We start from the raw sequence: 13,500 nt of genomic DNA on the forward strand, positions 1-13,500 counted from the left end.
CATTTATCACAACCTAGACTATTTTAGAACTGCTGTTAAAATGTCGGTGTCAGCTGTCAAAACTGTAATGTCAAAAACGATGGCACGAGTTTGTTATTATTTACATTTTACATAAATGTAAATTAATACTTTAATTTATAATTATGAGGTTTTGCGTAACAAACCTGCGATTTCTACGTGGCGGCGGTATAGATTTACTAAATTTATTTAAAGTACCGTGGAGAAAATATCACGACATACCGTTTATAGACTTTTATAAGAAAACTACAGGTAAATCGTCGTTCAAATCTAGAATCTAAACAAATCGATGATAAATGCTGTTTGTCTTCGTTACTCCAAACTTTAGAAGTACTTTTAAACATCCATAGTAGTTTCGTTTTTTTATGCTAATGTTTTATTAACATAACCATCACACATTTCCATAAATTATTTTTATCTGCGATATTAATATTTAACATTTTAGGACACACAATATCTCAAGATTATTTACAAGTCTTAAAAAAGAGGCACCCACACATAGACGAAATAACACAGGACCGATTACAATGTACTCTGCAAATATTAGAAAAGTTCAATATTACTCCGGAAGAGGCTTGCAACAACCTTCATGTTTTCAGTATGAACCCCATCACTATGGATAACTACGCTGAAATATTAAAAGAATGTGGCTTTGTTACAATATCTCCACAACATATTATCAAGTGAGTATCATTTATGTTGCTTTCATTCATAAAGCGTACATTTTTTTTCTATTTCACAAGATGAGGTCATTGCTCAGGAATGGTACATTTATGGACTGGTATTGGTATTATTATAATATTAAGTTCATAAAAAATACAGTTCACATATTTTTTTATGTACTTAATATTTCTTGTTCATACATACATAATTTCTGCTTATAATAAAATAGAATCTCTTTCAACAGATCATAGTCATGGACATTAATCTCAGATTGCAATTGTAATTGTATGTGTATCAGTGTCAATGACTACACAGAAATGATTTCCTGAGTAAAAATTAAATTTTCGAATCTTTTTGCAGGTACCACACGTTTGTACAACACCGAAAAATAATACAATTGAAAAAAGAGGGTTTGCTTCCACCAAACATGGAATTAGAACAATTTATATTAGACAAATTTCAAGAATGGCCCGACAGTTGTAAGAGTTTACAGAAGTTTCCAGATTCCACCTCAACTATTTGTAAGTCTACCTTTACTTTTATACACCGTGATTTTTTATTCGTCTTACAAAAGCAGCCCAGTTCATGTATCCAATAACTAGAACATGTTCATGATAAAAAAATAGGTATTTATGAGATTTGAATAAATTTAAAATGCAATTTTTATTCAAATTATGATGCAATTCGTAGTTTTTTAGAAACACAGCTCTGTTGCGAGCGCGGTCCGAGCCTTGTAACAATGGTGATGGTGCGGGCGGCGGCGTTTTTATCATTTTTAAGAGTATATTTCAGATTTCTCTTGTTTAATTTTTCTTCATACTTATTATCCTAGCTGATGATAAAAAAAAAATTGCGCCTATTTTACGTCGGATACATAAACTGGGCCCCTTTAGTAAGACGACAAAAAAATCACCGTGTATAAGTAAATAATAAAGATCCATATATTAAATTATAGGTAAAATATATTATGTCGACACAGTTTATTTCTTGTATATAGCTACTCCCATTATAATTCCTTATTCATGGGGTTACAAACAATCAAATTATCTGTATAAAGTTACCCAAATCAGAACAAGCTTTTGAAGATCACACAAATTCTTATTCAAACCACAGCTCCTAACAAACTGTTATTCTTAAAAAAAAACAAACAATTACAACATTTGATTTTCAGTAACAATTCGTGTAAGTATTTTGGAGAGGTTCTTACATTGGAAGTTATCAGTAACACCGGAACAATTTGAAAAATACTGTAGAAACTACCTGCCTTTGAAACATAGGCCAATGTCAGACATCCAAGAAGCCATCAGTATAGCGCAGAATAAAATTAAGTTTGACAATGAAGGAATTAAAAGAAACGGTTTTATTATATCTGCTGATCCTATGCATACAAAGCTTATACTGGAGAATGTAGGCAGTATTGCAGGTTTGGATATTTGCGACGCTTTAAAAAAAGAACCGGCCATTTTGAAGAATAACTATAATTCAATTATTCAAGTTAGGAATGTATTAGAGGTAAGATATCATTTAAAAGTAACCTTAACCTTATCGAAGATTATACTTAAAAAGAAAATTAGTAAATAAATAAACGACTGATATACTTCAGTGGTCACTTTACAATTAACTATGTTTCATTTCCAGGAATACAGAATATCAGACGAAGCTCAAAGACGTTGTTTGAAGGTTTTCTGCATGCGCCCGGAAACTGTTAGAGAGCGTCTCGAAGAATTTACTAATTTAAAAGAATACCAAGTATTAAAAACAAATCCTAGGGTAAATATTTCATTACATGAGTTTCGACTTTCGCTGGAATGTATTTTGAATATATTTAATTCAGTAAGTATTTTTCAGATCCTCTTCCTGGTAATACATAAGAAGAAAATGATGAACCGCCTAACCAAGATGCAGACTGCAAAAAAACAGTGTTTCAGTCTTAATCATTTAGTGTCGTCAACCAAAATATTTGAAAAGTGAGTAATGAGTTATAACGTAACATGTACTAAAACTGTATAAGAAGCTTTTAAAAATCATTTAAAATTAAATGTTTGAACAATAAAAAAGCTTCCTTTGTTTGGCATTTTTTGTTAAGCATTGTCAATACAAAAAATTAGTACACTAAGGGTCAAGGCACATCATGACAACAGCGGCCGGAGGCTTATTTATATAAAAAAATGAATCTTTTTACCGATGTAGAGAACGTTAATAAAAAGTATGACAGTCATTTGAAGTTCAAAGAGTCGCAGCAAGGCACCAAGAGTCTGCACAAGCTTCTTGCGTTTCGCGACGCCTAGTTTTTACTGCTTTTACACCAGCTACTCTTTCAGTGGACATTGACCCTTGCAAATCAAAGATACTTTGTATACATTTGTATACTTACTTCATTACAGTTACATAAGCAGTTTTGGCGACAAAGTCTGCGGGAGAGATATAGCAATAATAATATCATCGTCGCTAAGCAAACTGCCATCTGTGAACAACAGCGTTTCTCTTGAGCAAAGCATATTAATCCAGCTGAGACGACACAAGTACTGGCTGCATGTAGCTATGACCTCCATCGACGAAACCCTGACGTTTCTCAAGAAAAAGTTCGATGATCAAACTATTTTTAATAATTGCCAGATTGTTTTATATCCAATGTAAGTTACATTTTTTTAATGACGTCGTATAAGTGATTTCAATAAAAGTATATAAAAAAATATTGCATGAAATCTGTAACATACAGATTTTGACTGTTAATGTAACGGGCTCTTTATCATCTAAATTATTATTTTATTTGTTTGATCTCGAATAACGAACAAGGATTTTCTATTATAAGTCCTATTTGCTCGATAAAGCTCAACTAGTAATAAAACCATTTGTTTTTCCAGGTCGGTAGTACAACACTACATAGACAACCTGCTAAATAAACGTAAACACAAAAATGATAATGACGAGTCCAACACTGATTTACATTACAACTACTTGAATATAGACAGCCTGACTGACGATCAGATTCTAAGTCTGGTGCTATATGAAATTGAGAAGAAGTACCATTTTAGTGGAGACGGTATCTGGTCTACTCAGGAAGCAATGAAAGTAAACTCACAAACCGTATGACGGGATTTTTAAAATGCAGTGATTCGAAATCATTGAAGGCTGCATTTTTTTATTACAACTGATCGACAGTGTTAAAACAAAAATCATTGTCAGTTAGTTTTTTTTTATTTGTAAAGATTTCCAATGCTCAATCCTGAAACTTTGATGTTGGCTCGGTTCAGTAGTTCTTATTTTAAATGTTTGAGGTAGGCGTCCTCCTCCATGGTTCATACCTGTTAATAAGTTTGATGTGGCCTGTTCAATATAATGTGAATTGGTTTATAAGGGTTCCTAACTCTATTACAAGGGCTCGTCTGTCTGTCAACAGGCTGTACCCAGACAGTTCAGATGTTCATAGTTGATCCTATTTGGAGAAAAATAGACAGCATAGTAACAGTTATACCATCAGAAAGATGGCTGTCTATGGATGGCTCTCACATAACCTTTAGTGTTGCTAGTCCAACTTGATTTTATTAGTCATTAGTAACCTGAGTCAAATGCAGATAAATTAATGTTGAATTGTGTAAAAAATGTATATAAATAATGTACACAAAAATAAAAAAAACTCATTAAGCACATTTGTATTATAATTTCTCGTCTTTCTTATAATTAAATATTACAAAATCCAGCTTATTGCTCTTATAAACTTAACATAAGTTTTATTAACTAACATACACATGCATTAAAATGTCGGAAGTATATAGGACACTATGAGTAAACCCTGATGATATATGTTTATTTAAAAATTCTACAAGTAGGTAGATATAATAATGTATAGGGTTACCTTTGGCCTGTATTTTGTTGCTTACACAAACAGCAACAAGTTAGAAAATATTTTTCGGATCAATTTACTTATTTAAGTGTCTAGGTATTACGTAGGTTTTAAATTATCAAATAATCCACATATTATTTTTTTACATTTGACAAATTTAAATGCCAAACTTATACCACGGTAATTCATATTAAACGAAAACTAATAAATATAAAAATGTTTTAAGATAACGATCTGTGAATGTCAAACAAATAATTACTAACTAAGTATAATAATATCAAACAAGCTTTATCTAACCAACTAACTTTAAGACATCCTTAAATATAATCTGTCGCTGCTTTACACGTTAAAGTGACAGAGACAGCATGAGATAACATCGGTTTAAAATAGTCGCGTTGAATTATTCGGTCATAAGTATTTTCTGCAAAATCATTAATCAAATTTATGAACTAGGCGCAGCAGTTTTCTTTCCCGCACAGAAAAACCTACTTATGTACGGATTATTTTATATGGCACGTCTGATAAGAACTAAAATATATTAACATCTCTCTCCTACCTACTGTACGTCTATAAATGCGTCTCGCTCTAACTATCATGTAGCACTTTTCGTACGTACCATATAAAATTCCGTTGACGTCAGACCGTGTGTGAACCTGAGGGTTTTGAGTCATAATTGAAATAAAAAAAACTTTGGTAATCATTGATTTAGGAAACTAACAAGGTCTAAAAGATTCCAATCTAATATTGGAATATAGAAACTCCAGATGAAACTGAGTGTCTCACAACCTTCCACCCAAAATGACCGACATGTTTAAATTCTACGACCTATGGTACCTAAATATTAAAAAAAAAATCAAAAAGAACTTCAGGCTATGAGCCTTTGGTTAAATTCGCGAATCGATAAAAACTTTGACTATGTTATTCGACACATTTGGGTGTATAACATTGAAGCTAGTTTGTATATGATAGGCCACTAAGGTACCATCAATATAAATTAGGTATTGGATTAAGGGGAAATTGTGTTTCTAAAATAAATAAAACATGAAACTTATTTACGTAAATCTAAAACTTTTCTAAAAGTAAATCTCTAACGAGCACCTTTTGGATGCTTTCTGCCTACAAAGGCAACTTAATTTTAATTAATTTTTGGCACGAACTGTTCACGTTTTCAAACTTATGTACAATTTACTTTCTAACTTACATTTTTAAAGTACACTCCGTTTTAACAAACTGAGTATATAAAAATATTTACCTTACGTAAAAATGTCTTAATAAGATGCATGTATGAACATGATAATTATGAAATACTATCTAGTATATAACAGTTAATTTATAATAGGCACTGTCAAGATAAGGCACAAGGAATGCACGAGAAGCGAAGTCTACGAGTATTTTACTCCATAGTATAGATATTAGATAGATACTATTCATACTACTTAGTTATACAGGCAACTAAAAGAGAAATTACTTAAGTATCATTAGGTACAGGTCTAATGGTAGTCTTGGTTTCAAGTGACAAGAATTCACCCAGAACTAGAAGGTTTTTATATTTTGCATCGACCCAAAACGTTTATCATATTTATATAACAAAAATGAATAAACGCCAGGTCATTTTTAAAGAATAAGAATTTATCATCTGTTTGTTTCATTAAGTCAATAAATAAGTAATTTCTCCGATATTCGCCGTTATAATTGTTGTATAACCTAATTTTATTATAATACTATCAAATAAACCCAAATGGGTCATGTCTAAGTAAATTTAAATTTAATTTAAATAAGTAATAATTTACATTTATTGCAAATCTTTAAAACACAGCGAACTTAACTTTTTAACTACAAAAATATAAAAGGTAGATCTATTTCCATACTTAGTTTACCTAATAACTTACTCAACATTTGTGATTCCATACAATGATGCACTATCCTATTCCTAATTAGTTATTACTTAACACTTATTTTATATGAACTCATCCCTGATAATATAAGATCAGTAAATTTATTCATATAAAAAAGCGGTTGAAACAAATAAAAATCTCTATAAAAATGAGAACAAAATAATAAGATCTGCTTGTCGACCCCCACAACGCATTTACCACCGTTCTGTACATTTATTACTAATACTCCCTTTCGAAATTATTCTGGCTTAGTCACCTAACGCTAGGATAATTTCGAAAAAGAGTATTTCAATTCAAAAAAGGGGGCAGTGCGGTGTATGCCTGGCCGGTACTGGGTTCCATTTTGACGACTACTGGCTGCGTGAGATCTGAGTGGCGTTCCATCTCGTAGTGCTTGTCGTGCGGCACCATCGCGCACTTGTCGTAGTCGTCGGGCGGCGCGGCGTAGCGTGGCGGCTCGTCCTGCAGCGCGCACGCCGAGTACTTGTCCTCGTGCTCGTGCGAGCGGTACTCCAGCTTGTCGTCGTGCGCGTGCGCCTCCATCTGCGGCGAGTGAGCCGCCATCATCGGGTAGTCGCGAACGCCCAGCGGTGGCGGACTCCCTTCCCCGTATTCATAGGAATGCCGCGGAGCAAACATCTGACCGTCATGCCCATTGAGCACGGTCGTGTAAGAATACGCAGCCGGTTGGGTATTGAAGCCCGGATATCCCCCGCTGCTAGACGATAGTAAGTGATGTGACGAAAGTTCGTACGAGTGCTGGTACGACCAGGAGTCGGCGGGAGCTGGCAGGCCGTTCTGCGGGAACGCGGGCAGGTTGCTACCAATGCCGGAAAAACCACCACCTAGCGTAGTCGAACTCGGTGAACTGGAACCTATGTACCCTGTTTTACGCGGAGGCTCGCGTTTCCTCCATTTCGCTCTTCGATTTTGGAACCAAACCTATGAAAAAAAGACATTTTAGTGTCGGAAGTTCAAAGGTATTGACTTACGTTATAAAAATATTGACAAAATGGATTGTACCTGTACTCGTGATTCAGACAAGTTGAGCTTGAGAGCTAGTTCTTCCCTCGCGAACACATCCGGGTATGGCGCACGTTCAAACGCTCGCTCCAGTTCCTCCAACTGATACGCCGTAAAAGTTGTTCTGTGAACAAAAAGAAACTAATTTAAAAATCATCCCAATTCGCTTAGTTGTTCTACCTATAAAAATACCTACAAGTAAACAAATACAAGAATGCGATATAATAAATTCGTTGATTGTTGACAAACAAAAAGATAGAGCACCACTTAACCATCTCGATGTAATATGCTCAATTATACATTCACAAATAAATATATTCTTATCATTCTCGAGCACATCTACCATCTGACGCGTGCAATATGGCTGCGGGTTGCGCACGCGCAGAAATTGATTGAGCGTGAAACGAAATTCACCCCTGTTGCGCACGAGCACCTCTAATTGCCTGCCAATTGACTCTAAACTTATAGTGGCGTTGTGTTATTAATTGTTGCACCACATATTTATTTGATACTTTATTTCAACACGTCGTTCTGTCAACGGCTAAATACTAATTAAAATTATGATCCATGGATTTTTTTTATCATTCAACAGTAGTCTTTTTTAAATTTATCTCGTAGTGCACGCCGGCTACAAAAATATTATTACAATATTTATACCCTAACATCACAAAGGCATAATAACTTAAGACACTAATGGAAACTCAACTATATAATGGTTACGTGAGCTAATTCATGACGAGATGAGCGCCATAATAGCTGCACTCTATCTACATAAAGATCATTGAGAGATGGTGTTGCAACTACGTTCATTAAACTGGACCCCTTCATTCAGTGGAAGATGGTGCGATAAGGCAATTGACTCCCCGCGGCCATACGGGTAATTAATCTGAACATAGCATGTCGCTTTTGTAATACTATTTATATATTTTTGTTATTATTGTAAGACGCCAGCATCAAGTGTACTGTTACCAAGAAAGGGTGTCGAAACTTTGTCTTTTTAAGGGTGTTGGTCCGTTATGTTTTTCACACTTACATCAGATAATATCTTATCAGTTAAAAATTGTAGTATTGAGTTATGTTGACTGCGGGTTAATTTTTAGTTTTCAACGATTTTTTTCATTTTTGTTTAATAAATGCGTGGGAAATCTTATTTTACTTTATGTCGGAGCATATTGTCATGGTTGCGTGAGGTTCGATCCTAGACACCAAAACTATCAATGTGTCTTATTCATAATTTTATTATAAACGAGCTGAAAAACAGTTTGTTTAGACCTGGATTCTAAATATTTCAATGTGAAATCGCCGTCCGGCAGAGAGCTGGCGTGGTGTACAATGCTCCATATTTCCCGTAATGGAAAAAGGTTAAAGCATAACAATTTCAAAACTGCACAAAAAATAGGTAATTTTTTTCTACTAAACAATATAAAAAAGTAAAAAAACACCAACAAAACCATATGGTTTTTATCACATTTTACAAATCATCGTATTAGTTATGCAAATAATATAATATAGGGGTAGTAAACTGCGACGATACGATACAGTTAATATGAAGAGGGTGCGCGCATGCCGTCGGTCACCTGTGACTGACGCGTGCCGACACACGGCGGCCCGATAGCACTGAATTAATTATAGCAGTGGGTTCATCTAAAATAATCTACACAAAATATTAAATGAAGACTATTGTATAAATAGAAGATTTAAATAATTTATTAGATTATTCGTACCCAAATATGAAACTCGCTAAGTGACTATCACCAGGCTTTATCATATATGACAAAATGTTTAAAATTTTCACAGATAATGTATTTCTGTTGCCGTTATAACAACAAATAATATAAATTAACATTGAGGTCAAGCAACGCTTGCAACGGCCATATATTTGATAGGCGTCTCTGTTTTGTTTCTAATTGTTTTATTCAGCCTATTAGTACGGAGCCCACAGTACCTAAAGTGTCCTAAAGTACCTTCCAACATCCATGAATGTGGTAATAAAGTTTCTTTTGCTTGTTCTATACACACTACCCATTTTTGTAGCAAAACTGCACTACAAAGCAATGTCTAAAGAGATATACAAGTAATACGAGTATAATATAGGGAAAGTTAAGTGATAAGTGAAGATACGGTACAATTTATATCGAAAGGGTTCGCGAATGCCATCAGCCACCTGTGACCGAGGCGCGAGCCGACTCACGAATTCATAACTAAGAATAAACAAATAATGAAATATGAGAGATTGACTATCCTCAAAAAAATAGTATAATATTTTTGAAGATCTTCATCAAAAATGTTATACCAATATTATTGAGGGTATTTAAAAATGGTCATTAATGTTGCTCATTCTATATGAAGTCCATCCTAAGGTTGTCTATTTATATATCAGCTAAACAGTTTTGAAAATTTAAATTACAGCTTGTAGTTATATATTTCTAAGAGATAGTATTAGTAATAAGATAATAAGAAACTTTTTATGAGTATTTGTTAAAACTTCTTCTGATTTGGCGCCATTTGGGACTCCGATTGGGTCCGAAAATTGTCGTGCTATCCCGATAAATACGACTAAGAAGGTATTCACGTAACTTGCTTTGTGTGGACCTTTATCTAAATAAGATCTTGTGATTAATCTCAGACAAATGAAAATGCTTATATTAAACATATTGCGACAGATTAGCATTTGTTGCAAATTCAGCAGAATATCAAAACGTAAAAGTTATTATAAAAAACAATAAATTTAATATCTAACAGTAATTTTAAACTTATAGTAGAAGATAATAAAAGTATTTTAATTTTAACTCTTGGAATTGCTACAAAGACAAAACGAATATAAAATATCGTAGCAACTTCTACGAATGTGCTACGAAGAAGTTACCTTACGCCTACAAGACTGCTACACAATATTCGTAGATAAACTTTAAACCGTCTATTGTACACTTGTAAAAATGCTTGTAGTAAGCTTTGTTACGAATAAAGGTAGGTACTTACCGAGTTTTCTTCTTCTTAATTCCGTTATTATCGCTCTTTTTCTTGTCACTTTTCTTGGAGGTCGTGGGCGGTGGCGGTGGCGGCGGGTGCGGCGCCGGCGATGACTCCACAGCCTGTAGCAGTAGCGGCTCCTCCTTGCGCTTGGGGTCCCCGCCTGCCGCGAAGACCGGCAGCTCGTCGCGGTACTGCAGGTCGGCCACGTCGCCCACCACGACCTGCACGTGGCGCTCCTTGGCGTACTCGCCGAACATGTGGTCGTCGAAGGCCGGGTGCTCCATGGGCTGCGTTTGGTCGAAGGCGCACTCGTAGCGCGCGCCCGGCGCGGCGTCCCCGCAAACGTACATGTAGCCGTCGGCGGCGGGCGGCAGCGGGCCCGCTACCTCGGCGCGCACCTCGCTCGGCTCCGTCGCGGCGGCCTCCTGCCTGCCGCTGCACAGCTCGCCTCGACCTTCGCGAACCCGACTCACAGATTTATCTACTCCAATATTAAACAATTTGACTTCATTTAACTAAACCCCCGGGATCGACGAACGCTCGCGCCGTTCGTATCCTCGTGTCCGTCCCGGTTAAATGGCTTTAATCAACTTTAACGAACTAACCGAATTTGGTCTACGGTTGGTCAATTTATATTACCATAATACGTCGCTCGACGTATGTTTTGAACCAATGAGTAGCGCGTCCGAGAGAGTCGGGAGCGAACGTGGAAGTGCTATTATAATTCGTAGCGCGGGGCAGGAGGGGACGGAATGGAGTATCTCGAACCGGCGCTTATGACATTGGTCGGAGTGTGCAGAGAGACCAATCGCAGTGCGGTGCAGCCACTCCCCCGGGGCGCTCGGCGCTGGCGCTCCCCTCGCGCGGCGGCTGCGGGTCGCGCTCTCGCTGCCGGCTCCGCAACACCATGCGGGATTCCCACAAAATCTCCCGATATTTGTTTGTATCGTTGCTATTGTAGGGCGCGAACACCCACATCATTATTTTGAAACTCCATAGTATTTTATTATAAATCCGTATCAACACCACTCGTATGTCTGCTGCATGATTTATAGCCGTGGGAAATAAAATCACTTCTCAATCGAACATCACTTGAACAACACTTGCTAAAAACTAAAACATCATGAAGACGCATAATATTGTAAGTCCATGATGTATTTTTCAGGTTGAAACAAACATTTCATGGACCCTTAACCAATGATTACTGCCATGTTTACTGGAGCTTTTATCGCACCCCTATTATGACCTGAGCTATTGGCATAAACCAGAAATCCGCAAAGCGCACGTTAATGTAACAGCGGTAGGAGCTCGTCGTGAACACGGGATGCTGAAAGGATGCAGCTTATGTGAATGCGCGCTGCGCCGCGACCGACGCACGCGCACTGATGCCGATTGACGACACCATCGCTTAATTATTAATTAACAGTTATTGCTGGCTATTATTAATAAAACATTCGCCCTGACTATTGGCACTTAGATTAACGCCGAGGGAGTAATGGCGCATTTCAACAATTTCGGTTGTTATTTAATTGAAGTCAATTTAGATGATCAGAGTCTATTTAGGTTGGTGCTGGCGCTCGCCAGCGGGATCTCTGCTTCATTGGGCTTATTGGTGACTTTCAGACAACACGAATTGCACTCGCTGATGCACTTCTCTGCGCATTTGCAGTTTGTAGGCTTTGATATAAGTGGGTCACGGTCAAAGCTACTTAGAGTAGACGTCGCGTGTGTCGATATATTGTGGTCTAAGTCATTTCTCACATAGCGGACTTTTGCTATGAGTTAGGTATTTTTTGGTCTGATGCGATATTAATTGTGAAGTGTAAAAACTAAAGTGTTAGTGATGAAAATTGTGGTGGCTGCGTGTTCCGTTCGAGGATTTCGTGCGTTGTCTGAGCGTCGGGTCTGTCGTGCTGACAGGCATCGAGCAATACGTACGTAGGTACCTAGTTGTGTACAAAGTTACATTAAATCTTTAGAGCCATTTTATTTAAATACTGAAAATATTGTAACACATAATTAACAATGACAACTACATTTGTACTAGAAAAATCTTGATAATTGTAAAGACATAATTTAGTTTTGTTAAGATGGTAAATATTTGTACGATTAATTAATTTATTAAATTATTTCTACACCACTCTTTGTTGTTTATTTAATTAATTTTACATAAAAATATCGTACCTTAAAAGCTTATTAAAATATTAATTATTACTAGTGCATTCAAAATACGTAGGTATAGTGTGTGATTGTTTTCAGACATTATTTTATCCTCACACATGTTATAAATGAAACCTCTTTTAACCGTTAAAAATGTTATGCAAATTGTGAATAAGTTTTAAAGTTTAAGATAAGGCGTGCGTATAAATTATTTGTGAATATATATTTGTCGGTTATAAAAATTATGTACCTCTATTTAAAAGCAATCGCTTGCTTTGCTAACTGTAAATACGAATTTGCAAGTGATTTCAGGTACTAACTTCAATATCGCCCTTGACACCGTGTTTCCACCACAATACTGAATGAAAAAGTGTCAGAAAAGAGAGTAGGCCTATACCTAGCTGTGGGTGTTGCCAAACTAATGTGATTTGATAATTTACAATAAAAATTGCGAAGATAACTTTATACGTCAGTAGGTAACATTTTCGGCATGACTTTAGGTTGAACTACAAATAAAGAACACTATATTTCCTCCACGCAGGTGAAGCCGCCGGCAACAACCAGTTCTTGAAATAAGTAGTTGAGTTCGAATATAGTATATTTCATTTTAGAGTTTCAAAGATATTTTAACATATTTGACGAAAGTTCCAAAACAGGTCCAGCTTTACAATTAAGTAGTTATTTTTCGCTTAGCGTGCAGGTATTTACAGTGAAAAGGTCACAATAAAATTAAGTATCCATACACATTAAACCATTTTGTCAAGCAAACATCATCACACACTCATAGCTACACATTAAACTGTTTAAAAAAAAAATAGTACATCTTCTTACAGCCATACGTAGAACGCAACCTAGGTAGGTGAGGTTCTATACTAAAACCTCTTTTTTATAACAGACTAACAGAGCAAGTATAATACCATCTCT

At 36.0% G+C, this 13,500-nt stretch overlaps 2 protein-coding genes across 3 annotated transcripts; one reads left to right on the forward strand and one right to left on the reverse strand.

Annotated features, from left to right (window-relative positions):
* The first annotated feature begins 21 nt into the window (after window positions 1–21).
* Window positions 22–4,331, forward strand: LOC113492653 (transcription termination factor 5, mitochondrial-like). 2 transcript variants are annotated; one of them, XM_026870240.1, is made up of 8 exons: window positions 24–270; window positions 464–701; window positions 1,042–1,202; window positions 1,853–2,193; window positions 2,320–2,451; window positions 2,530–2,648; window positions 3,066–3,314; window positions 3,546–4,331. In XM_026870240.1, exons 1-8 carry the CDS (start codon window positions 144–146, stop codon window positions 3,772–3,774), a joined length of 1,596 nt encoding a protein of 531 aa, XP_026726041.1. In that variant the 5' UTR covers window positions 24–143; the 3' UTR covers window positions 3,775–4,331. The 2 variants fall into 2 exon arrangements, with proteins under 2 accessions (XP_026726042.1, XP_026726041.1); XM_026870241.1 differs by lacking the exon at window positions 3,066–3,314 and having other exon boundaries at window positions 22–270.
* Window positions 4,329–12,535, reverse strand: LOC113492656 (homeobox protein aristaless-like 3). The gene is made up of 3 exons (XM_026870244.1): window positions 10,423–12,535; window positions 7,444–7,567; window positions 4,329–7,362 (listed from the first exon to the last, which is right to left on the reverse strand). The coding sequence occupies exons 1-3, from the start codon at window positions 10,764–10,766 to the stop codon at window positions 6,709–6,711; spliced, it is 1,122 nt and encodes a 373-aa protein (XP_026726045.1). The 5' UTR covers window positions 10,767–12,535; the 3' UTR covers window positions 4,329–6,708.
* Window positions 12,536–13,500: the final 965 nt, after the last annotated feature.

Source organism: Trichoplusia ni, chromosome 4, assembly GCF_003590095.1.
Source record: "Trichoplusia ni isolate ovarian cell line Hi5 chromosome 4, tn1, whole genome shotgun sequence".
NCBI classification, from domain to species: Eukaryota; Metazoa; Arthropoda; class Insecta; order Lepidoptera; family Noctuidae; genus Trichoplusia; species Trichoplusia ni.